Source organism: Solea senegalensis, linkage group LG5 (assembly GCF_019176455.1).
Source record: "Solea senegalensis isolate Sse05_10M linkage group LG5, IFAPA_SoseM_1, whole genome shotgun sequence".
Taxonomy (NCBI): Eukaryota; Metazoa; Chordata; class Actinopteri; order Pleuronectiformes; family Soleidae; genus Solea; species Solea senegalensis.
This window is the reverse complement of record NC_058025.1, coordinates 13,283,650-13,311,531: the sequence shown is the minus strand read 5'-3', so window position 1 is coordinate 13,311,531 and position 27,882 is coordinate 13,283,650. Positions and strand designations below refer to the sequence as shown.

The 27,882-nt window shown below is 40.7% G+C and overlaps 2 protein-coding genes across 2 annotated transcripts in view; one reads left to right on the top strand and one right to left on the bottom strand.

Moving 5' to 3' along the window:
• The window catches only part of commd10 (COMM domain containing 10), a 721,199-nt gene that overhangs the window by 108,563 nt on the left and 584,754 nt on the right, over window positions 1-27,882 (top strand). The window lies entirely within an intron of this gene.
• The window catches only part of fbxl17 (F-box and leucine-rich repeat protein 17), a 207,746-nt gene that overhangs the window by 12,821 nt on the left and 167,043 nt on the right, over window positions 1-27,882 (bottom strand). The window contains exon 10 of the mRNA XM_044026021.1: window positions 4,975-5,117. Within this exon, the coding sequence (XP_043881956.1) occupies window positions 4,975-5,117 (143 nt within the window). The remainder of the gene's footprint in view (window positions 1-4,974; window positions 5,118-27,882) is intronic.

Sequence of the window (27,882 nt, the reverse complement as noted above, 5' to 3'; positions counted from 1 at the left end):
ACGAGTTATTTGTTCGAAATCCCTGCACATCCTAAACAAAAACTGAGTAAAGGCCTTATAAGGGAAATATTAACTTGTCACGCTGTCAACATAGCTTTCACAAGGAATACTATCTGCCATTAGTGTATATAACAATTTATTTAGCAATACAAACATCCAAGGTTGGTACGCAGTGCACAATATTTTCAGGTTAGGTTCCCGTGGCAATGACCTCCTTCGCTGCAGTGTGTTGGCTTACACAGGAAATTGTTGTAAATATTGAGGATTCACTCAAGTGAGTACATCCTGAGGTTGAACTAAACACCCCGCCAATGCACCAGGTCGAGCTCAGAGTATCAAACCAACAAAATCCACCCGGCACGACCTGTTCTGTACAAATGTCTCATGCTTTTATGATAGAAAGCAATATAACACAGTTCATAGCTTAGGAGCTTGTTGTTTTTAATCAACAGTAGGCTAAAGAAAGAAAGAGACAGGCAGCTGCATAGGAACATTTACACCATGTTTTAAATGACAGGGAATCAAATGCGAGGCGTGGTGGGAAAAATTCTAATTAATTTGACAAGACCAAGAGGACGCCCTATGACTGAGACGGGAACCAAACTGATGTCATTTGCACAAGATTTTCATTAGGAGAAAACCTTGTGAACAAAAGGGAGTAAACCCCCAGCTTGTCTGTTTTCCCAGAACTACATTCCCAGAACTACAAGTGCCGAGATGAGATTAGTTTGACCTCAGATTGAATTGAACACGCCGCTGTATTTTACTGCTTTGATACACAAAATGACCAGAGGCTAGAACATCAAATTCAAACCAGGGAAATAAAAAATAGTAATAATAATAATAATAATAATGATAATTGGCCAAATTGAGTTCACCGCCTATAATTAAAACTTCCCGTCGCCACAGCAGATCATCTGTCTCCATCTTGTTCAATATTTTGAATTTTAAGGCATTTAAAATTTAAAAGAAATGGTTTGTGACATGCTTTATACAAGCGCTGAAGCCTGAAGTCACAAAATCTGTCCCCGAAATAGATATCCAGCCCTTACATACAAGGTGCTTTTACTGATCTGAGTAATAACAACCTATTTATGTTTATTTGTTTAAACTTCAGAATACAGTGATCCCTAAAACCACACTATCTCCACTGGAACTCGTCTTCGTATCTAACGGAATGAAACAAGAGCTAAATTGACGATGAACAACAACAACAACAACAGACAAAGTAGCTGCCGTGGGCTGATCTCGTTCCCACACAGGCCTGGCCAATCGTCACCAATGCCACAGTCTCATTTGCAATGCTAAACAGAGCTGTAGTACACCAAACAGAAAAAGACAGAGAAACGGGTGAAGGGGGCAACCCTGCAGTGAATTCAATCTGTGATTCAGAGTTAGTAATGTACCTGCAGCTTGGAAACTGTCAAACTCTTTTTTTCCCCCTGCTTAATTCACACTCCATTACAGCTCTAATCGCACCAATTACTGATTTATTTAGCTGCGTCATCCCAAAATTCCGCCTTCAAGTAGGGGGGAGCATAATTATTTTTTTTCTTTCCGGCCTCCAGCCGAAGTTATGTGGATAAATATCACATCTGAAGAGAGAGAGCGAGATGGATACATAAATAAACACACTCGAATGAGTGCATTTATTTGTATGGCGCGAGACCGAGAAAAATAATTATTCCACTAAAGATGTAGGTCATTCCTGAACAGATTTTTATTAGCATGGCTGTAATATCGATTGTTGGGGTCACTGAGTCGGCAAGGCAGCAGGGAACTAAATGAAAATGGAATCTAAGTGATCACCTGCTATGTAATGCATTTACTCTTTATTACTCCTAAATAAATATGATAGATACACATTCACGTCTGCAATAATGTGAAGTGAGTACACCACTTCATCACTGAGACCTTACATATGGGGGTCACTGTCACCAGCTCATACGTTTTAATTTCATTACACTATCAATAGATAAATATGATACACCGACGCTCGTGTCACAGTTAACGATCTCAGGGTAGGCATTTTTCTCCCCGAGAAATCCATCGGGTCAACCTTGAGGCCGCAACACATAGATATCACTGATTTTATAATGACGAAATAAAAATGATGAGTTCCCAACCTGGTGAAAGGCCTTTTTGACGATAAGTCAAAAATGTCTCCTCCCTCCTTTTCTCCCCTGCCAACTTCTTGCTTGGACATTTTTACTGCACAGCAGGGGCTTTTAATTTTGTTCAGCTCAAAACCCAAAAGTCAAATTTAGCCTCAACCTGAAAAGGAAAGGCTCATTAAAACATACTGTTACACTCACCATAAAGAGGAGCACCAGCACGGGGATTATAGCCCGTGCTGCGTAGTGGGCTACGGTACAAGACACCAGGCTGTATACAGAGCCAGTACAGGCTAAAGTTTCTAGGTTAAGCCTGCTGTGCACTTTCCCTTCCCTGTATGCCCTCATCCCACTCATGTCAGACTGAATGATCCCACACTAAGTGGATGCATGTGTGTTGCGAGAGCTCCACCATGCCTGCTAAAGAGGTGGGTGGAGTTGTTACCATGGCAGTGCAGCCAAAATGTGCTTCCATCAGGTTAGTGATTGGATGGGTAAGAGACCAAATGAGATTTCAAGGGGGACTTCAGAAAGATTGCATTTAAGACTCAGACGTCTCAAAGTAGGTTTAAGAGGAGTCATTATGTCACTTTACCTCTGTTATCACCCACCGGCTCAATCAAACCCATGGTTAACATACATACATAGATTTTTGATTGGCCCGGTGCCCTAAACGCTCACTTTTGAGTGTCCATGTCTGTGTCTGACAATCTCTGTGTTTAAAGATGCTCAGTATATTATGGGCACATTATTATATTAAATATATTATTGCATGATTAATCATTCATGCATCTTATTGGTTACAATAACATTCTATTATATTGTGTATTATTATACTGTCACAATGACAACAGGTGAGCAATAAGATGTGCAGAAACTAGGGCAGTCAATTGATAAAAAAACAAAACAAAACTAATTCATCTCACATTTAGAAATTCATTCATCTAGATTAATGGCGATTAAAAGTTTGCTTTTCTTCTCATGACTAAATTACTGAGTAATCAGACACTGTTGTTTAACGGTATCTTTCTTTTTAAACGCAGAACTACACATAGAACAATGTGATTTCAAAGAGACTCAGGCCTAGGTGCCAACCAGGTCATCTGAGAATACTAACATGGTTGACTGGCATCCAGTATGCAACCAACCCAAAAAACACTGACATTAACTAAAATGCAACAACATTAACATAAAACACACTCTCAGTGAAATGAGCTGAGATTGGCACAGCACCACCGCGACCCTGGATATTCTCAAGCTGGATATTTAACTCATACTCGCGCTCCACCTCCAACAGCGGCTCAACATCCGCTTTACCCGACGTTTGCTGCGCGACAGCGGGGGTTCCGTCGCTCAGCTTCTTAAAATGAAACTTCAGCTTCCATCTCAGTCTCTCCTACGTGACTGACTGCAGGCGAGTGACTGATTTGCGCTGATCTTTGACAGCTTTAATGTCAGAGGCCAGAGCACACCAACGTTATTGCATTAATGCAAGGAACATCTATCCGTCTCTTAGTCACATACCTGACAGGCTTGAAACTTGGTAGGTGACTTACTAAGTGCACCAGTGTGTGCAGCGCCAACATTGGCGGTGTTTGGAGAAGAGATATCGGGAGAAATGTGACAGACACAGCACTGTGCAAACATCTCAAGGCACCACCACCACCAGCTGTGTTGTTGTTTTTATTTATGTCTGTCAAATGCTGTGATCGTTGGCTTTTAGATTGGAAGGATCTGACTGGAAGTTGCTCTGATATATTAGCAAGCTGTGAGTGTGCTGAACTGGTACAACACGTGTAAAGTAATGCTCAAGAATGTCTTGAAAAACCTTGGAGTGAAAGACCTTTTTCACAGCAGATGTTTTTTTTTTACATGAAATAGAAGAACACAGACAGGTTTTACCAGGCTCCATTCCAGGTTTACGAGAGCCAGGGTCATGCTTTTGTGCAAGTGTACGGGTAGGTCGCACTTAATACTTGACACTTTTTGGAGAAATTAAGTGACTGAGAAATAACTATCCTGTAATGTCGTTATAGTATCGCTAAAACAACAAAATGTAGACTTTTGCACAGTACTACTATTACTGAGACTACTACACCCCTCCTACATGATTAGCGGCATTACAAATCACATCAACCCTGCTTCAATTGAAAGCAATTGTGTTATGAATACACACATACAGTACATACTGACAACCAGTAACACGCTACATTTACTCCATTACAAATACTTGAGTAACATTTTGGATAAATTGCAATTTTAGGAGTGACGGTCGCTACTTCAATTTTATTTTTTTTTTTTATGCATGCACAATCTATATCTCTCCCTCTCTCTCTGCCGTCTTCAGTCAACATTTCTGTAACGTGACCATTTTAACCCTCTCAGCTATCAGTTGAGTGGCAAACGAATACTTTTACCATGCCGATGTATCTGAATTGGATAATCCTAATTTATTATACCTCTAGTTAAAAGGCCATGTATTTAATTTCCCAAAGTATTCATGTAATATTGTTTTAGTAAGGGTTATTTATTGTATTGGGGAGACTGTATTTATTGTTTTATTTCAAATATTATTATTTAACATATCTTAATTTGAACATTGCTGTTTTATATTATGTTGTGTCTATTTTGTACCATTTGTGTTGCTCTGAATATTTCTTGTACTCTTGAGTACTTGAGTAGTCTTTTCACTGCATACTTTTATACTCTTAACTCGAGTAATTATTGTCATGAGTACTTTTACTCCTACTTGAGTAATTATTATCTTAAAGTAACTGTACTTTTACTTGAGTACATTTTTGGGCTACTTGACCCACCTCTGCTGAGAACACAGCAGACAGTATGGGCTGAGCCACGTTACCTTGTCACATCTCATGAGGCCCAGGTAGCGGAGAGACTTGCTGCTCTGAGCGATCTGTGTGGCTCCCTGGTCTGTGATATCCTTACACCATCCGGCATCCACGGTCTCGATGGTACTGCTGTACTGGCCTATGGCTATCAGAGCTGTGGACACAGAAGGAAGATAGACACATGGGGAGGGAAGGAGGGAGGGTGAGAAACAAGAAAAGGTGTTAGTCTGACAAGACAACCTTTTACATGCAAATGTAGCAGCATTGTCCTCCCACAGAGACGCGCGGAAATTTCCAGATGAAACATCTCAGGGCAAGTCATCTGGCCAGCTGCGACAAACGCTTCCAACGTTTATACAACACCTTGAAAATAAACGCACACATACACAAAAAGGTGACACACGCGCACACGCTTACAAATCGTGCACACCCGTGCTCATTCAGACTGCTGCAGGATTTATCCATTAGTGTGTTGGCATAAATCACAGCACTGAAAGGCAATGACACAGTGCCAGGGTAAAGTGTGATTTCATGCCAGTGCGTGATTTAATAGTATTTGTGTGCGTGTGTGTAACTGTGTGTTTACTGCAGAAGCACAGTGACAAGGTAAAAGTATCCATCAAAACAAATATCTGTCAGTGTCTGAGGGCTTTGTTACACACGCACACATGTAGGCACAAACACACGCGCACATACAAACGCACACCCAACTTTACAATACAATCGGAGATATGTAGCTGACACACAAGATTAGATTTGATCTGTTATGGTCCATCTTAAATAAAAAGCATCCCTCATTAATCTATGACCTGTTCATTGTCGGGCAGTTGGAGCAGCAACCCTGCGCTCCAGCGAGTCAATTGACAATGTTGCTCAGTGATCGATTGGGCAGGACACGGGCTTTGTTCTTCACTCTCTCACAACCATCACTAATGAGAGTGGGAACGGAGGAGGCGGAGTGAGGGATGGGAGAAAAGATGAAAGGAGGAGGCTAAAGATAGGGGAAGCCTTTGACAGCACCTGTAAATAGTTACCTCACCCGATGTTGTTTTACCCATTCGCAGAAATCCATTTCACGTCCGAGGCTCAAACATCTCCACCAGCACAAATTTGTTCCTCTCTCACTTTTATCACCAGCACTATTCAAAAACAAATGTTGATGTTGCTCCTCGCTGGTAGAACTTGCTGTTCAAAGATTAGGGTGAGCTTGTGCTTACACTATGGAGCTGGAACTTGTTCCCATAGGAGAGGGGAAATGAATAATATCATGCTTTTTGAATCAACTGCACACACACACACACACACACAGTAAGAGAGAGAGATGATCTTGTGTGCAGTATGTAACATATGTAATATATGGCTTTGGGCACTTGGAGTGCTCCACATGTGGTTCTCTTTGTGCTCCGCCATGCTCTTGGATGCTATACATAATAGCACATTATGGCTAAGCAGGCTTTGAAGCTACAATATGTCTCATGTATATATCAGCACCATGGGGAAGAGGCTCCAGCAGTCCAGATGGTTGCACAGCGCATTAAGTAGCCATATAGTTTTTTTGACTCGCAGTGACCTGATACAAGTATTCCAAAAAAACAGAGACGCTCTTGACTGTGCGTGTGTGAGACGGGTCAAATGTGTAACGCCACCGATCCTGTTCCCCTTGTTGTGTCCAATCATGTGATCCTGAATTTGATTACCTGGGTTTAGGCCGTTTGTCTGATGTTAACACACACACACACACACACCGCTGCTGTTAAAACCCTTTGAGGAGTTCTTATGAAACAGAGAGATCAAATACAAGGGGAAAGAGAGGTGAATAAGACTGAACATCCTTTTCTTAAACGACCCCGTTGGTTAACTTGAGGATTTAGAAAATGCCTTTGTGAGAATGATGAGCTAAGTGTTAGGCTATTTAGACTTGTTCAGTGCTCAATCAAGAAGTTCATCTGGTCACAATTACAGTCTAATATCCCCGCATGTGCTCTGTTGCTCTCTCTCTTCCTTTGATCCTCTATCAGGGGACTGTAAATGCCATCTACTCCCTATGTCAAATGGAGATTATTGGCTACTTTTACAAAAGGAGAGGAGCTTTCGGTAGAAGCTTTTTACTACACTCAAGCAGTTTTATTCTTCATGTCATAGATAGAGAGTTCAACTGGCACTCAATGCCTTTGTTTTGTAAGATAAAGGGGAGGCAGACAAATATACAATGTGTAGAAATCTGGTACAAAAGTTTTGCTGTATGAAAAAGAAAGTCAAAAAATAAGAGGGTCTGCATAGATACACATGGATATAATTATTATTTTTATCATTATGTTTAACTCCTTAACTGTCTGCCAGATTTTTTCCCCAAACAAGACTCTTTCATTCTACTTGATGGCATAATACTGAGGGGTGAGGGTATTTTAGCACGTACATAATGTGCTAAAATGTCATCAAATTACTAGAATTTTTTTCTAAAACTTTTTTTTGTTCTTAGCAAGATGACGCCCACGTTTCACCCGATGGTGAGTGAGTCTCAAGACATTTCTACGTGAGAGAGGATCAAACCATTTTGGTACTTGCTCTGGAGAGGTTCCAAGTGGACTGAGCCGATACTTGCAGACTGCGAAATAGATGATAAATTACAGCACATGGATACCAAGTGTGATTAACAGCTGGAATCATCCATTACAGCTGATGGCAGCTGACGTCTGTGAACGTCCGTTTGAAAAACCTCAAAGTCGAATCTTGTGACATCTCAACTGGTTGCCAGTTGGTGACACATATACAGCATTCTGACTGCTACGGTGCACAATATGTAGGCCCCATTTTATTTGACATATTATCAATTAAAATGAAAGTCATTCAATATTTCCTACTTCTGCTATATCTCTTGAAATTTAACCAGAGAGTTGTCCAAAAAAAAAAAACCTTTGACAGGACCTGTATAGGGGAAAGGAAATTGTTGTTTTTTTTTTGGACTGACAATGATTTTCTGTCTGACAAATAGTTGAAGCAATATGTAAGAGACGTTAAGGTGAAAATAGAGGTGTAAGAGAGAGAAGAGGAGCTGTGTCAGAGATGCTAATGAGGACATATTCTGCTGGCCTGCCTGAGAATGGTTGTAGTATCCGACTCCCTCTCTCTATACTGTATGTGTGTGTGTGTGTGTGTGTTTGAACACACTACCCCGTTAATGTGAAAAAAGGCTCAGGAAGACAGACTGACCTCAAATCCTGGATATCGTTCATTTTGAGCATGGAACATTTCACCCGACTTTTCCCAAGTCTGTCTCTCGGGGATAAAGCACATCGCGGAAGGATAGATGACGGATAGATAGATCATCAAGTGAGAAACAGGTGGTGATCACATTTAAAACCGATTGCTTCACTTTATCCAATTCGTTGGGGTCTTTGGGCAAACGTATCCCCTTGCAAATCAATCACCCAACAACAAATCAATCACCAGGTCAATGTAAAGAATGTCACGGACCATTTACAGCCTTTAGGAAAAAAAACAGGTCTTTTAGTAAGACTTCCCAAATGTTAGAGTTCACACACAAAGCTCTGTTCATAGAGCTCATAGAGTTCATCTCTGTTTAATGCCATGTGACAAAGGTAAATAACAATGCAACATTTAGTGTTCTATTAACCTCTGCCATATCTCCAGACAGAGATTCATAACCTATTACTTTTACATATCAGGCTCAAGCTGTTATCACGGACCACAAATAGAGGATTTAACCAAACACAAGAGTGGTTACCTTAGCCACTCTTGTGGCTCACACTCACTGACAGCAGGGTCAGGAGTTGGTCAATCCTGTGATGACCACAACGTGCGAAAAAAGCTCTTCATAATCAGCTTATTTCCCTATCTCCGTAGCCGACCTCACAGATCCAGGGGTTAAGCATCTTTCATTGCATTATTAGATATGCACTTATTACATTCTCCTAAATGATGGTGTGCCATTACTGCTATCTTATTGCTACGAGGCTGTCCTCGTGCCTCTCTCTAGTAACATTATACACCATATTTTAGCGACTGATGAGGACAGAACGCACATGAAAGATATGATGGTATATGGTAAAGATTTGCAGCGTGTGTGTGTGTGTGCGTGTGTGGATGTGCACGTTTGTATAAATATGGCAGCAGGGACAGCAGAAAAGGGGCTTATTATTGCTGATGTGTTCCAGAGAGCTCAACTGTCATGTCTAATGGGAAAGATATTCACTCCATTATTTGTGTTTCGTTTAAAAACTTGGCCCCAGTGCTGCCCTCTCTGCTGTGCTGCTGCTTGTTGGAATTAAAGGGGGTAAAAAAACAACAACAAAAAAAATCACCTTGAATCAAGTGAATGTCGCTGTAACTCTGGTTTACAACGATGACACTAATCAATAGAATAGAATATAAATTTTAATTTTAACACCGCAGTATCAAACCACCTGTTCAAGAACAATAATAACAAGTTAAACAGCATAATATTGTTTAGCTTCAGCCCCACCCTCACTCTCTCTACCAGTGGTACCGGCCACCTTACAACATTAGTCTGTTCTTGTTACTCTACAATATATATATCTAAATATTATCTATTTCTCTGTTATCTAGGCAAATATAAGTATTTTATCAAGACTCAGTATCAGCAGATACTCAATAGTAAAAAGATAGTCTTGGGAAAAAGAACCAAACAAGCTGATCGGTGCCTCCCTACTAAAATGACTGTGACCTACCCTTATTTTGGGGCTGCACCTTCTCTTGCAACCACACACTGTGGCCCTGCAGCCAGCTGTAGCACCTACTTTGCATCATTCGTGCAGCCATGTCCTGCTGTGTGCAGCTAATAAACTGCATAAAAATAAGGTGTACTCATGGGGAGCAGGTGACAGTTGTGTTTATAGCGTTTGTGTGGTCTGAGCGACGTCACAGCGGTGGGGAGCAAATGAACGTGTCCACAGGGCATCATATTTACATCACCGTCGACTGGAGACCAAGTTGATAAATAACCATGGCGACTCATTTGACCTGCAAAATAATTGTACATTGTTCTCTTTCACACCAAAGACAAAAGCCAGATGTTAGTGGGTGTTGTTTTTTTATGTCCAGTGAGAAAGGGGCTTTATATGTTATATTATACTATGCCCCAGGCACATTATATGTGCAACACTTAAATTATAACGGGTATATGCTGCACGGGGATCCATTCAACGCGTACATTTGTCCGTATTTCCTTGCGTGTGTGTTTAGCCTGACTTTTGACGAAAGCAGGGTTTGGAAAAATGTAAATACATCAACATGAGCCCAAATACAGGACCTCCTTTAAGAGTATAAAAACCATGCAAGACGACCTTAATGGGCACCATACTGTTCTCACTTAACTTCTTTGATGCCTGTGTGACCTGGCTAACAAAGCCTGATTGATTAACACAATCTTAAAGGTATTCAGTCTTAGTTACTAGGGTCACACAGAGTACCAACATGAAGGCAGAAGACAACATGGCAAATAAAGCAACATACAGTAGGTGAGAGACAAGAAAATGACTGTTGCTTTGGCCTGTGGTGACCGGAGAGTGAACAAATGAAAAAAAACCTGGGAACTCATGGGAAATTGTAGAACGAATGCAGAGAACACTGATGTGTACCGGGGGAAAAGGGTGCATGGGCGCAGAGAGTGGCATGGACTTGAAGAGTGGGAGAGAAATTGCTAGAAAGAAAGAGAAGAAAGAGGAAAATGAATGAAGCAGACGTTCTATGAGGTGACGTGCGTTCGGCCTGACATTTTGGGCAAAGGCAATCAAAGGCCACGGGGAACTGAAATGAACCAGGCTGAGCAGAACGACACAGGAGACAGAAGGAACAGATTGAGTGTGACACAAGGAGGAGGGAGAGCACTTTATGGTGGGACATGCTCCATCTAGGACATTAATTAGGCAGAGGGCAGGGATAAGCAGTGTTCCTTCTTGTGTGTGTGTGTGAGCGTCGAGGGCACAGACGTTTTCCCAATCAGCCAGTGATCTGATGTAAAACAGCAGACACATACCACTTTGTGGCACTGTGTGTAGGTTTATGTGGCGTGTGTGTGTGTCAGAGAGAGACAAATCTAGAATATGAGGGAATCAGGAGACCCTCAGATGTTTAAGCAGTGAGTTAAGAGACAGTGGCACAAACTACAGCGGCCTTGTACATACAGTACTGTGCAAAATGTATTAAAATAACACAAAAAAACTGCTTCTACAGGTTAAAATGTTTAATATTACACACTAATTTATGTTATTGGTAAATAACCTGTTTTTCCTATTATTTCATGTCCAAAAATCATAATACTCCAGGAGTTTGAGTTCAACTCATTGACAGCTGCTATAATGTATAAGACTGACTTTCAGTCACATCATTCTAATCCAAACGTCACGTAACTTGAAAGACATAAAAACAAAAACAAAAAAGCTGTTGGTGCCTTGAGACTTTTGCACTGTACTGTATGTAATGACTTTGAGTTATTTGGTGTGTTTTATCATCATTAGTGGCTGAGCATGTCCTTTGAAGACCAAATTTTAATTAGTTCATCCTTGATACCAGGAAGATGTTTGTGCCACGAGTTTTGCATTTATTTTCGGGTGTCCCTGCGAGACGGGGGACACAAACTTTCAGTTCCATTTTTAAAAATGTTCACTTCCAAATCAAGTCCAAATGAAAGTCTGTTTACCTCAAGACATCCCTAAGTTTTGCATTCATGTTCACACTCAACGTATCTTCCACATGAATGGTGATGATGACGTACAGGTGACAAAAAAAAACCCATAAAAGCATTTAAGGGGACTTTGGTGTGGTAGGGGACGGTCCAGCATCTAAAAATATAACAGTTAATCAAACACACAGACAGAAACACAGAGAGGGACTGTTTTAGTGGTGGATGTGCGATAACCTTGTGGAGGGGATGTGAAGTTTAAAGTGAAAAGGAAGATTGGAAGGTGAGTGACTGACAGCAAGAGTAAGGGAGAGATAGAGAGGAAGAGTGATGGCCAAGGACAGATAGACAGAGTAAAGGGGTGATAAGGAGAGATGGAGCTATCAGAGGTGACCTACAACAGGTTTCCCTTCAACACCGAGAACAAGCACTCGTCACCAATTCTCTCTGTCTCTCTCACACACACACACACACACACACACACACACACACACACACACACACACACACACACACACACACACACACACACACACACACACACACACACACACACACACACACACACACACACACACACACACAGGTTGGCGTTATTCATCAGGACTCAATTAGGCTAAACACAGTGTAGAGTAAGATAACAGCAATAAATTGTGGCCAGTTAAAAAGAATTTAATGAAGTTTCTAGACTGTGTTCCAACAAAGATGTGCTCACAATCCACACACACTGTTAAGAACTTAAAGTATGCGCGACATTCATTCGAATCATTTGTACACCAGGGATGGACACATAGCTGGCAGCAAGACATTCAGACTCATTTTTGAATTATTCGACACTCCACCATTTGGCCTTGGGCCAACAGAGCAAGTGGTACGACCACTATCTCGCAAGGTGAAAGGACAGAGTGTGGGAGTTGTGGTGTGGTGATCACCTGACTATACATGAGCTACAGTATAACAGTGTGAGAGCAAATGGTTGTTCGTTCCCAGGCGACCCGTCTTTTACCGTACGTCAGCTGGCTCCCGCTCCCTCTCCCCTCCGCGCCCCTCGTGTTGGAGGATGAAGCGGTAGAGGCACCACGCCAGAGTTTTCAAACAAAGACCGAAACAGCAGCATTTACCAGATCACCCATTTTATGGGCTCGAGACATAAATGCAGCAGAAGTAATGGATTTCAAAACTTATACATATTAATGTGAACGTCGCCTCAAACTCAAACTGATTGTATTGGGCAGCTTCCGTCGTCCGCGTGCGTTAAGAATGAAAATGAACTCGGCATTGTAACAAACATAAAAGAATACAGTATGAATAGAGAAAAAAAAATATGTACATGGACCATTAAATACTAATAGGAACATACAGCACTATGGTGGACTATCTATGCGCTTATATGTATGGTTGTGTGTATAATGTGGAAGCACACACACATAAAAACAGGATATTAAGCTCTATTTCAAACCAACAGCACCTCTCCTTTAAGGATATTAATCCCCCACACCTTCTTTGAGCGTGTGTCTCTTTCTCCTCCTCTTCTCTCTTTTTCTCTCGCTTCATTTTGACGGCTTTCTCATCCTGAGATCACAGACGGAGGGGCATACGCTTAACAATGTCAGACTGAATTGAGAAGGTGAGAGAGGAAGTGAAGGGAAGGAAAAGAGGATGCAAATGAAGACAGACAGCGTCCCCATCATTGCATTGCACGTGGCACCGCTTCTGCCTGGAATTAACGTAGCATAGCAATAGTTGTGGCTTTGGTTATGGATTATGGCTAATCCTTTAGCATAGGGAGCAGGTCTTAAAGGTAATTACACGCTACTATTGGATCCAGAGCCCCGAAATCTGCCTCTCTTATAGAACGCTTGCTAAAAAAGTGGCTGCGGTTACATACTAGATAGACTATAGAGTACAGGTTAACATATCATGCCAATTGTAACACTCAGGATGTCAGGTCTTTATTTATTTATTTATCTATCTTTATGTGTCTAGATATGACTTGGGAGAAAAGCGCAGCTTCAAACAACTGTTGTTTGCATCTGTAATTATTGTGACTACGAATTAATTAAATAACGTGAGCTGTTTAACTGCACTGGCTAATGAGGCAATTAGCAGCACTGCTCAGTTCCTTGTGTATAAAACAAACAGTGGAGATAGTGACAGTCACGTTGGACAGTTGAAAGAAAATAAAAAAAGAACAAATGTTTATTCTCACCAACAGTTGAGCCCTATACACGTTTGTTTCTTTGTTTGCACATATTATATTGCGTCTGTTTAATATACATAGTCAGCATTCTAAGTGCCACCAAGTCTTTTTCTTTGCCATATCTTGAATGTTAAAGAGTCGACACAAGACAGTGCAACAATTAATAAGTTAATATACAATTTCCTTTGGGATAATAAAAGGATTCTGATTCTGATTCTGATGATTCTGATACCGTTGACAGGACACAGACCCACCCAAGGAAAGGCTTGAGATATGCCTAAGTAAGAATAGCAACAAACAATGTTTTCTTGGCACTGCAGACAGTAATCCTGTGTAGTGACTCACAATGGGGTTAAACCTTAAAACAGAAAAAAAGACTCTTATTTCATTAAAAGACAAACGGGCTGCAGCACTTCCATATCGTTAGTGTTCGACAAAAAGAAATGCTATGGAAATTTAACCAATTCAGACGAGGAAATCCCATTTCAATTCATGCTCGCTTGAATCGCTTTTATATGCACTCCGTAATGGCTCTCGAGTCTGTAACAGTACTTAGCCAGGTCTCACCAAAAGCTCTTTAGTAAAGTTTAAAGCTGTTGTGATGTTTTCTGATCGATACCTGGCCATAACTCAGATCACACGTCAAGTACCATTACTGTATAAACTGCACACTCTCAACCAGAGTGCACTAAAACATGCACGCATGCACACAAACACACACACAGGCACATAGACATGTACATTTTCATGAGCTCAGACAGTGTTTTTGATCAATAACTGGCTATAGATCAAACACCTTTTTCCGTTTATAGCTAACCTTTCCCAAGGCTCGTTTCAGCGGCACACAGAATAACTCATGTCTTGCTCAACTGCCGCGCGGACTGCGTCTATGAAATTGATAAGTGCTCTTAAATGCAAAATGACAGTTTAAGAACCTTGTTTTTGTACCGCTGCATAGTCAGAATGTCTCATAAAAATATAAAGCACTTTTCTCCGGGAGGCAACCTCAGTCAGTGCCACAGAGAAAAACAAACAATAGACCAAATGAGGATCTAAAGACCCGAAGCTCTGTGAGAGTTTTCTTTGGAGGATCACTCATCCAGTTGTAACCAGGTAGGACAATGTGCTGGGGAAAAAAATGTCTTCCCAAAACATTTTTTATTTCAATAATGCAACATTTGATTTATTTTGCACATATTTCATTTACCCGAGTATGACTGACAACTCCAAGAAGGGTATTTTAGTTTATCTTAAATACAAATAGCAAAGACTCTCATAGGAGAAACATTTTTTTAAATTGATGCACTGAATAAAAACTGGGGCAGCCGATGGCCTAGTGGAAAAGCAACGTGTAAGCAGAACGAATTTTTATAATAACTGTTTTAACTTTTTGTTTTTAAAATTGGTTCGTTTTTAATTATTTTTAAGAGTGGGTTTGCTAGTTTGTATTTACTTAAAATTTTTCTAAATGCTTAGTTTAGTTTTTCTTAATTTTAGTGTTTTTTGTAATAAGGAGTATTTGCCAAGTAACAAAAGATGCCATTTTAAAGATGTATGAGGACAGATGAACAACCGTCCCTGAAACAAATATAACAGTCTACAAGAAATTAGCCTGAAGTGCAAAATGGGCATCAAAGTGCTGCGTTTGGATGCGCCTAGTGTGAAAGGTAAAAATCAAATAGCCATCAGACTAAAGACACACATGAACACAACATAAATATTCATAAATAACCCTCATGAGACACATCTACTAACAACATAACAAATGTTATGTTGAACTTGCGTAGCCTTCTGTCCCCGATTGTAAACAAAAACACATTGAAATGGTTTTATTATGAATGAAAATACAACCTTTCAAATTGCAGAGGAAAAATAAACACACTTCATACGAACCCGAAAGGGTTATGAATGAAATAAATGTACAAAGACGAAAACTAGTTTTGAAAACAAACAGTTCCGTTTCAGTTAGTTATCCTTTTTCTTTTTTTAAACTCTTTTGTCTAAGATCACAAAAAAAGATTCTATTCAAAACCATCCATCCGTCCCCCACCTTTTGCTTGTCCTTCGACCCCCTTACTCTGCCGCCTTTGCGTCTTTTAATTCCCGATATTACTTCCTGCCTAAAAGTGCATCATCTCATCTCCCCCCACCCCTCTTTCTTTCCCTCTTCCTGATTCACACCATAGGATGTTCCTGTGTTCAGGGTCACTGTCAACTCCTTTGTCGCTCTGTTGACCTTTAACATCTTTTTTTTTACGACTGGGGTCAGTTCCTGTCGCCATGGTGTTGAACATCCTCATGTGAGGTCGTCCATGTTCACAGATATTGAGCAAAATTCTAATTAGGTTTAGTGTCAGAAACGTGACAGTGACCTCACATATAACCTCTCTTCCTGAGTGTTTCTTTGTCCTGTGTCCCTTGCTGTTTCTGCTGTTCTTTCTCTTACAATGCTTGCCTCTCTGTGGCTTTTAATCCCAGGCTATTGAGATACACAAGCACAGTAGAGCGATGTCTAGACTACCCTGTGTATCAATGGCAGCAACCTTTGCCTGGGAACCCAAAGAGAAACACAAACGAATACTGTTCTTCCTGCTTAAATAAAAACTCCACGGCTGCATAAAGCAAACAAACCAATTTCAGGTTTTACAATATTTGTGTCTGCCTAACAAGTAACAGCCTCAATTTAAAATCAAGAGAACATCTGGTTTTCTCCTTTGCCTCCCAAGGGTAAGATCCATTCCATATTCTACCATATGCACATAGAATCTAATAAAGGAAGTGGCACAAATGGAGAAACTGTACCATCCTATGACAACAAAAACAAAGAAACTTTACTTTCAAACGATCCATCGGGTGGGTCATTATCTGCTTCTAAACTATAAACTGAGCTGTGTCAGGTTCGAACCTAGTTAATCCTGCAGGTTTTATAGGAATGATTTATTTCTCCTTTTGAATGTATCAATGTATGATTGTGTTCTGGGTGGCATGGGTGTGTCTATGAGTGAATATTATTACCACTGTGTACACAGACAGACGGCAAACTTACAGCTGTTGCCGCGGCACTTCTTTCATTGCATCAGCGTGGGAACACAAGGTGTTCCTCTTGAGTGTCATTATGTACACTGCTTACACAGTAAGTGTCTGTCTGAGTGCAACGCGGTGCGGTACGGCTCGACTTATTTTCGAGGTTGACTGTGTCTGTGACTGCGCTCTTGGTTGTTTCCAGAGGGGAGCGGGGGTGATCTCGGGGAGGCCAAACACTAAATGGACAAACGATACAAGCCTTTCCACTCCTCCTTCATAAATTACCAGCTCATTACAGTAATGTAGCTCAATTAGAAACGGAAGAGGAGGAAGAAAGGAGGCTGATCTAAGAGAAGATTGCAGGAGTTTGGGGTAGCAGTGTGCAAAAGGTGCAACAGAGTAAGTATATAACAAGAAAGTAAACGGTGGGAGGACGGGGAGAAGGCAATGATGAAGAAAGACAGGAGGGGTTGGGGGGGGGGGCAAATACAGGGGGTTTCCTGTAATGTGTTTAAGGAGCTTTTCAATCTTTACATAAGAGCTTTTCATTAGGTTAAAATATATCATCTATGCTGCAGGGGGGAAAAAAACAATGAGGAAATATTAATATAGATAGTGGCTACAGTAGGACACAGAGATATAGACTCAGACACGGGTGAGAGAGCAGTGGACAGAGGGAGAGAGAGAGAGAGAGAGAATCAGATGAGATGTAACAGTTGTAATTGAATAGTGAACTAGAGAGGGCCTGAGTGCAAGCACTGATTAATACAATTCAAATTGATTGTCTACTAGTAGCTGGGAGAACATCTCATCCTGACTTTCCTATTTGAATGTTCAGCATGTTCTGTGTGCATAGCCTGGCTTCATGTTAGAGAGGGTGTGTGTGTGTAATGAGTGTGCACCAAGGGGTAGGGAGATAGAGAGTGCCCTCTAGTGCCTGATGATCCCTTTGCCCCACCTTTAGACTGCTTATGTGTGTTGTTCTTATTCAAGTTTGTGAAAAGTTTCTTTCACATTATGCTTATTTCTTATCTGCAGAAAGTAAGCATTGTTGGCTTCTCTCATTAAAACTCTTCATTTTCTCTCCGTGAATCTTTGAATTAGTCTTCACAATAAATTGGGACGCAAACTAAACCTTCACAAGAAAAGAGAACGTGTGTGTGTCAATTACAGGCCACAAAACATTTATGCATTTTAAAAGACATTCACTCGGGCTGTTAGCATACAGGACTAAAATGATAGTGCATGTAAGAGGATTACTACACTTTGTCTTAGATCAAAGTCAATTATGTTTCAAGGACTCTCCAGGCACAATTGTCTCAAATTCAAGAACCCATACAAAATAATGAGAACGTGCAGGCTGATGGACCGACTCAGTAAAGGGGCGTGAACACTCCGCAGCTGTGCTGTGCTGTAGACTATGTGGTCTCTTATACACATGTAAAGTCCTTTTTAAAAAACGTTCAAGGATAATAAGGACCCCCTTGGGAACCACGTAATGAGTGTGTTTTTCCATTTAGGTGTTTTGTTTAATTTCCTATATCTATACAAACAGAGTATAAGAAAAAAAAAGGAGGAAAAGCAGCACACACTCATATAGCCTGGAGTACATGGAGTACGGCACGTGGAGGAGGAAGAGTGGAGCTTCATTCACACCTCAGGAGGAATGGAGAAGGATTTATGTTTGGGGTGTGAAACAATCATTCACGATAGCAGGTCAAGCCTTGCGTTCAATTAGTAAAAGCTTGTCTCTCACACGGATTCCCTCTGCCCATGAGCCAGAAAATCCAGCCTGCGTGGAGAAAACAGAAACCTCAAGCTTTTTTTTTTTTTTCTTACCAAGACACTTCCTTCCCCCCCCTCTGTGTTCATTGTTATTCTACCTGCTTGCCAACAGTGGGCAGCCATTCAGATATCTGCCTAAACCACACTTTTCCAAAGTACTAATTCTGCCTAGTAAGGCTTGTCCTCGAAATACCCCAGGTGGGAGGGTAAGGTACTAAGTCATGTTTTTATAGAATACTATGTACTTTTACCTCCCATTATACTCAGATCATAAAAAAAGAATACTGCTATACAGGCTGTTTAATTCAGAGGCACAGTCAGACAAAAGCCCTGTAATACTGACAATCGGGTTACCAGGTGAGTTTTACAGATATCTTTTGATTATCTAAAAAAAAAAAAAGGAAAAAAGAAGAAGAAAGATAAACCCTGGAATTTTAATCATCGGTTGGTTCTTGGATACCAAAGTGAAAATGATAGAGAGGCCCAGGGCAATCATTGTATTAAAGCTACAGCTTCTTCAAACAAGAGGTGATGACAAAGAAGTCAGTTATGTAGGGGAAAAAAAAAAGAAGACATTTTTCCTCAATGTAGAATTTTTCACTTCTACTCTCTTCACTATTTCTATTTAATATTGTGCTGAATTTAAACGCCTGCATCAGCATACAGTACCTAATGGAATCTGCTTTACGGTAACAGACGATCGAGCTTCGGCTTAACACTAGGAAGTCCAGGAATAGCAAAACTGTGCAGTTTTGTGTGCATTATTTCCTCATCCCCAATGAGGCCCCTACACAATAGAGTGGACAGCTACACGTTGGATATATATAATGTTTGGAGGTTAGATGTCAAGTGGGTAAGCTGTGAGAGAGTGCAAGGTATTGATCCAGGCACCTGATCAAACCCTTTATTTATTATGGACAACAGAGGAAAGACCAAGGGTCTGTACACATGAATGATTTAGAAACCATCTCTCAAATGGTACAGATATGTGTGTGTGTGTGTGTAAGAAAGAAAAAGTGTAACCAGTAAGAAAAAGGCAACTTCCCCACGTCAGTCAGGATGAAAAATGCACCTCTCTGTGTCACCACAGACACAAAAACAAAACACTCAAATACTGCGAAAAACAGCGAGAGAGAGAGAGTTGTGTGGAGCTGATCGGCATTGTGTGATTTAATTTGACAATGGTTTGCATGTATCAGATTTTGAAAAACTACATACACAAAATATATTTGCACAAATTGTAGACACCTATGCTTCGACCTCTAAAACCTGATAAAAACTGGTCTTTGAGTTTGTCTCTTGTGCACCTTTAATAACTAAAAAGAAAAACTCCCTCCCAAATGTTTTAGCTGGTGGTGCAACAAGCAACACTTCATGCACCACTGACTTTTAGTCTAATGCGCTAAACATTTGGTAAATTAAAAGAGAGATCAATCATGTATTTAATAAACACACAATTCCGTTATGTGTGTAAGCCCCTAAAAAACTCCCACCCTCCAATTAAACTCTGGAGAAAAAAAAGCTTAACTAATGTGATATGTAGTCTCAGCCAGTCAGCAGTGTTGAATGGACTGCTGCTCCATAGAACATAATGGCCAATTATCCAGCGAGTACGCTAATGGCACACATTAACTGGCTGGCATATGGGGGTGGGAGGTGGATTATTTAGTAAAACAATGTTTTCCTATTTGGAGTAACATTGCACAGATGTAGGTAGTTTGGGGATTTGGGACACAGGCGAACACTCAGAAAAGGTTGAGTCATTGATTAAAGCACAGGTGAAGACATTTCAGAGAGAAAAAGATGTCCTTGAATTTTGCAGCGTCATGCTTGAAAACGTCTGACGACCAGCACAGTGTGCAACAAACTGTCATCATTCTGCCATACGTAAAATTCTATTTGATTCTCCACTAAATGTCAATTTAAAATGGGTACTTTGATGAAATATGGTTTATCTCAGCAATTTTCTTTCTTTATTTAAAACAAAATAATGCTGAAACTTGACTTGACGCAGATCAGAACTAGTTAGCTTGACTATATTAGCAACTGTTATTTGTCATTTTGCAATAAACTGACATAAAAGTATGATCCTCCTTATTAGCATGAAGAGAGACCGGATATTTTGTCTCTCCTCCTGGAACAGGTGAATTTGGTTTTGCCAATTTAATGTAATTTAACATTATGACATTCACTTCCAGCGATCTTCCCTTCAGAGAGGCCTGCAGTATCTTTTTTTTAATGTATTTATTTTAGAGTGGAAGGACATAGAGTACCAGATGCTGTATAACAAATTTGTAATTGGTAATAAATCCAATAATTCAACTAGTAGCCTATGCAAAATGTGTAACCTGTGGAAAAATAGTGGAAGGAGTTCATGTTCTATGCCTGCTAGAGGAAAGTAAAACAACGTATGGATATAAATGCTATGAAATGATTGTTTTCATTTGACTTTCTTTCATCTTACCATTTTCGGCTGAATACAGGGGGAGCTCAACTTACCTTTGCACATACTCACAATCGTGTTTATATAAGTGCACAAACACAAAATGTGCCAACAGCCAACACATCAGCTACACATTCATACCCAGAGTAGTAGGAGAACCTGCTCGCCCTCAATTCGTCTCCCTTTACAATCAACTCCACAGCAATTAATCAAACCCTGTTCCTTTTCTTCCACGAGTTAGGCTTGTCACACCTGCCTCTCACTCTTTCATCATCCCTTGCATCTTAAAAAGTCACGTGGTGGCCGACATGAGGCCTTTCGGGAACGGTAATATGACACAAGGTTGACAGAAAATAGAGGCCGTGGTTTAAATCATACTGACATGCAGATTTATCAGTGTTTAACTTGTCCAAAGTGTCTCCTCTAGTTGGCGCAGATCTGAGTGCGTGAGTTAGTTGGCTTTCCTGGGGGACGGCCCTATTCCCAGCTAAGCCGAGCTCAATTCCGTTCAGCACACAATCGCTGCTACAACAGACACACTGTGTAGCATGGGGTCATGTACACTGTCAGCACATTGAGCTTGATCACAGCTGCATCCTGATCACATATAGAGAGAGGGGTGATATATGATATAAAATGTTTGGACAGTCATTTTTTTTTACCCACTTTAAAAAATTTGATGTAATAAATATGATATACTGAATTATAAATCATCAGTGGTGGAAATGTGAGCATGTAAAAAGACAATCCAATACTCCTCTCTGTCTCAGTTACACAAAATCCAAGACTGTACATGTCCTTTGAGGGGGCCACAGGCAGTCTGAGAAATGTGGTGAAACACAAGACGGCAAGGAGAAATTTTAAATAACGTGGATAGAGCAAAAATAGCTGCTGGAATGCAGACATCATCTCAGATGCAAATGGGCCAAATGTGACTAGAAAAAAGGTCAGGAGTGAAATTCTATTGGATTTTCCTGCTGATAATTTCCAACACTTTGCCTTTCTACCATTTAACCTTAAAAAAAACATCAAATTCTTAGAAAAAAAGAAAGGATTAGAATTTGGAATAGAATAACGTGACTGAAAGTTGGTCTTCTATAGATGGTCTTCTCAGATATTTTTCTACATGAAATAGCAGGACAAACTTGGGGTTCCACTACAGATTTAAGAAAGCCCGGGCCGTGCTATTGTTCTAGTGTAAAGGTAGGTCACACTAAATCTTCTACTTCTTAAACTCCGTTGCAACCGGTGTAAATATCCCATGGAAGTCGAGGCAAACACTCGCAGTCCATTCTCATACAAAGCTTGATGTCTTATTCAGACAAACAGCCACAAACTGAGCAGGAAAGTAAAGAGCTGCTGGATGTCCTCCATTGTTGTCTAGTGTGTCACGTTTGGTCGCTGTCATCGCACCAGAACGACCGAAGGCCACGCCCCCACTACCAAGTAAAGGTCCTGTTCTCAGTCGGAACGCAAGCCTGACCTAGAACTTCCAAACCGTACCATGATGGAAACACAGCACACTGTGAGTAACACCATGCTCAATTCACTGTCCATGATGGATGTGATGGCAATGTGGTTCACACAGGCCTGGACCTAAGAGACTAGTGGAGGAAAGGGTGTTAGGATGGAAAGCAGGACAGGTCAGGAATAATGAAGCAACAGCAGATAACCAGGTGCCAGGTGCAAAAGGTAGAACTGAAAAAGTCATAATTTGAATACTTTGGGGGAGACTTTGTGTTCAATTCAGGGTAGGTCTTAATTGAAAAAATAAATAAATGCAAAAACATAATGTAAAAATGTTTTTTCAACACTTCCTCTTTTACAAATACATTAAAACTGGACAGTTTTCAAGACGCTGCTCGTATCCTGGTGTCTCTGTCGGCAATCAATGCAATTGGGAGTTTTGCCATATCAAGTGAAACACATCTATTCAAATGAGTTTAATCAAATCGCAGGGAAGGGTGTCCGAGATGCTTCAAGTGACGGATGGCTAAACAAACAACCAGATGGAGAGCAATTCACAGTCAAAGACTGCAAAGGCAGTTTTCCCCTAAAATGCAGAGGAGAATGTGCAGAGGCACAGTGAACCTCACAGGAGCAGGAGAGCGGGAAGGCAGCCGTGAAGGGAAGGGTGGAGAAGGTAAGCATCCTTATTGTATGAGGTGACAGGGGGTCTTGCCTTTAGATGGATGGGAACCAGCTATTGATAAGGTCAGACGTCATTTGTGCCAGACCTTTTGCATTTGGTGAATTGTTGGTCTCGCCATTGGACTGTCAGTGGCAATTTGTCCCTGTGAAAAATGGACTGGCTTATTGAAAACTGTGACTATCGTAAAAAGCATGAGGCCCTGCCGCTGTGCTGCTCATCATATTAAAGCCTCTGAGGCCATCCTCGGCCTATTTTAGAATCTCCACAACTCTGCTTTGTGGGGTCTTTCTCACCCATTTCCACATTATAGCAACGGAAAACCATTGTCCTGATGTAAAGATTGTCACCACAACTTATTTCCCAAACATCACACATTGTCATTCTGTCAGAGCACAGGTGTAACCAACCAGTTGTTCCGTTCAACCCAGCTCCCTATCTAATGCAGCCCAATACTATTTTCCATTTTTATAGCACAGATAAAGTTTAAAAAAAAAATCCAGTCACATAAGGAAGTCTGTGTCTGCTACGCTTTAGCTCTTTCACGTGGGTATTCAAAATTGTATCAGAGTGGCATGGCCTTTCATCTTATGAAAGGCCATGCCACTCTGATACAATCTTATGACTCTTATACATCTTATGATGTAAATGGAGGTTGCATTTTAAATGAACATGACCATGACCTATATAGGCAAGATCTGGTTTGCCTATATACTGTAGGACATTGGGATATTGTCTAACAGAGTGAAGAATAGCATTGAGAAGCTAAAGCTAATGACATAGTAAGCTTTAAAAGGTTCCCTTGACTCAGCATCTACTGCTCGATGATCAGGAATGTTCTTGCATGGATTATTGTTCACAGCAGCAGACGCAAAACAAAATATTTCAAAGTAGTAGTGACATCTGATGGTGAAACAGCAGACACACGGAGGACTTCTCTGCTCTCCCCTCCCTTAACCAAGCATGCCATGGATATATGGTGGCCTGCACATTCCATAAAGGATGACATACATCTTCTTTTGTGTGGTAAGCATGTTGTTTCTGGAATTAGCTGGAGCCACTCTCCCAGTTTGAGGGTTACTGCTCCTGGTGCTCCTATCACCACTGGGACCACAGTTGCCTTTACAGCCCATGTCTTCTGTAGCTCCTCTTTCAGCCCTTGGTATTTCTCAAGATTACTGTAAGTGTTCCTTCTTCTTGATGTCGCTAACCACTGTGCCCAGTTGATTAGTCACCACCATCTTGACCCTAGGACGTCTAGTCAGATGTATCTCTACACTATTCACAGATATATATATATACACATATGGTAATATTTATTTTAATAAAACCTCCTAAATGCTCCCCACTGGACCTTCAAGCTAATGTCATTAACCACAATCAATGTACCACCAAATGACCTGCATTTCATCCATGCAGAATGCACACACGATTTTAAATAATGTTTCCAAAATATTACTACAGACAAATTAATACAACAGTGAAAACAGATTTCCAAATATATCTGTTTCTTTCACCAAGCTTGTGTAGCCAGTATAACAAAGCTCTGTCTAAGAAGCAATTTATTAGGGAAACACTGAAGGTCCGTTAATTAATGCAGCAGACGCTTACATCAGCATGAAGAACATTTCCTAAACATATTTTAGATGTGTGCAGCTTTCAATCGATGTCGGCTTTTAAAGTAAAACATAACCACTTCTCAATTAAACTGGACTTTGTACATCTGAACAACTACATATTGTAAAAATATGGTGAAATTCACTTTTTTTAAGTACATAAAACCCCAACTCCTCCTACTCTTTTGAACGAGGGCATATAACTGGAGTCCAGAGGATTGTAACCCCCATACTACGACACCAACCTGGACAAGTTCCAAGGGACAGTAAAACCAGCTTCCATAAAATAATGCTACCATCAGATTTTAAGATATGCAATTCAATTGCATCTCATCAGCCCAGTGGTCACTTCTATAAATGAGTGCTGACGGCACTATAGCTCAAGTTCAGCACTTATTCAACAACATTTGTTGGGAGTTTCAGTCACTACAGATCAAGTGGGTTTGCAGAGGAACAGTCCGAGATGCAGGGCAGATGTCATCCACTCACTAACAATGTGAATAATGGGATGGTCTGACATTTTAATTTACAGAATGTATAGAACAAAACAAACTTTTTTATTGTTATTTCTGATTCTTATCATTGAGAATCTAAGACACCAATATAGTGCTTTTTTGTTTTTACTACGTTTAAACAAGCATGTTTTAGACAACACACTATCAGTGACAGTGACCTTTGTGATACAAGAAAGTAAAACCAAAGTGAATGACTATTTACAACAACATCAAAATAAGCAAAAAGGTGATAAGATAGATGAGCATGCTACAGACTATAGAAGACCATTTTTAGCAGCTCCTCTGGAGAAAGATCAACGTAATGGCTGCATAGTTTAAGTGACTCATATGCTAGAGCATAAAATTCCCACGGTGGAGGAGACACAGGAGCTACGCTGTCGAAACACTGTGCATTTTTCAGTCTGAACATGATGGACTTTAGCTATGCGTTTGATGAGATCGCTTGTATTACCACGTTTATAAGCAAAACTCTTATTGCACTTGGGGAAATGACTCTTTCTCATATTCAGTGAAATATAATCAGACTTTGGAACATTTAGCTCATTCCATTGGTCGACTTGGTGAGAGCAGGCCAGTGTCTGTATGGCTCCCGTCCCCCTGCACAGGCAGACAGACAGACAGGAGGCTGGGAGAGAGACAAACACAGATTTCTCTTTATGATTGAGAACAGTGAAAATCCATCAAAGACAAAACTGCTTAATTGTTTTACAAGAAATACCATTAACATCAGCACTTATTGATATTACGGTACTTCATAATTTAGCCCCGGGGCCCGTTTAGTTTCGGGTTTCGGTCCCATTCCCTAGTCATGAAACGGCTGCATGTTATAAATCACAAGGCAGTGAAATAAGGTCTTCAAAACTATGAAAAACTATAAAAATGCTCACGGCATTAGTGTCGTCTTTGGTACTGTTAAGACACACTCTAGGTGTCTTGCCATACAGAAGGATGTGAGCCGTGTCATACCATCCTAGACAGCTAACATGACTAAGGCTGACATAGACCTCAGGCTGATTGACATAACAGACAACACTAGTGTGTCTGTACAACCTGGCCTCCCCTTGTTTACATTGGAACTCGCTCACCATTAGTCATTAGCGGTGCAGGGGAAAACCAAACTGAGCGAGGCGGCTCCGTCATGGATCCATGAATCTATCATACAAACATATATAAATATCTATTTTTCTTAACTAAGTTGCCCAACTTCAATCCTGACGAAAGCCTAACAAATAAAAAAGAAATAAAATGTGTTGGATATAAATCACCACAATGATGTAAGGTTTGCACCCTATAAAACAAACCTCAGCGTGTTTGTTGTAGCTTGCTGAGGAAAAGGTTTATCACCATACGAAGGTCTTAACTGCAAGTCACATAAAGTACCTGGAAGGCCAAGAAAAGACGGAAAAGGTGCTATCGTACACTGGGCCAGCTAACCCCTCTGGTTTTAACACTCTGGCTCAGTTGTAGCCTTTGGCATTTACCTCGCACTTGTCATGAATAACTGTATTAAAAATGCAAATAAGAGCGATGGAAAGAAAGAGCAAATTACACCCAGAAAAAACGACTGCCATCTAGGTAACGGCATACCTGGCATGTGAAGTTAATTGTGCAAGAAAATGTGGTAGGCAGTCAAGGACCAAATTACAGCGCGGCAAGTTTCCATGTCAGACCACATTATTTTAAACTGTATTTTACCAATTTCGATGAAAAAATTATAAATACTTTATCATCATGACTTATTAAACAGCCTGGGCTGAATTCGAGCAGTACAATGCCATTTTCATTCAGTTTGAAAACTCTGTGAGAAATCCAATAACTATAAGAAAGTTGCCCGAGGACACGAAAGAGCAGTCAGTCGAAATTATGGGTAGAACAGAGTGAGATTTCTGACGGGCCTCCTGCATTGTTTCTGATGGGCGTGATATCATAAACGTGCAGTGCACGTATCGTATTCCTGATTCGGACTGGCCCTGATGATAATATTCTACTGCATCTATCTTTCGAGGCTAACAGCCTGCTAGTTGTAGCTTAGGTGGCTGGTCGACCCTGACTGCTGCCATATCAGGCAGAGACCTCTGAGCTGAAATCAATAGCCAGTGCAGAGGGAAGAGCTTGTTTGTTTGTCACCCTGTCCCTGATCTGTCAGTCACCATCCCCCATGTCCTCGGTCGGCTGCGGCTACATAACCTGACTGAAGAAGACTGGATTGACAAAATGGAAGATAGTTTTTGATCAGGGAGCTGCTAATTGCAAGAACCATTTACAGAAGCTCAGATGGTATGTTGTATAATATACTGTCTATTCAGGACAGTATAACAAAGAATAACAAAACTTTTAGGACAAATTAGCCAGTGGTTGAGAAGCATACAGCAGAGTAACATGGACGGGGTTAAAAGAAACTGCTTTAGTTAAAAAACAATATGGTGTTGCTAATGATCTCTGAAGTAACCCACTCAGTCATACTTGGCAAATCTCTTCCAAAAATAAATGAACAAACCTTGACACCGAACATTCCAATCATAACGC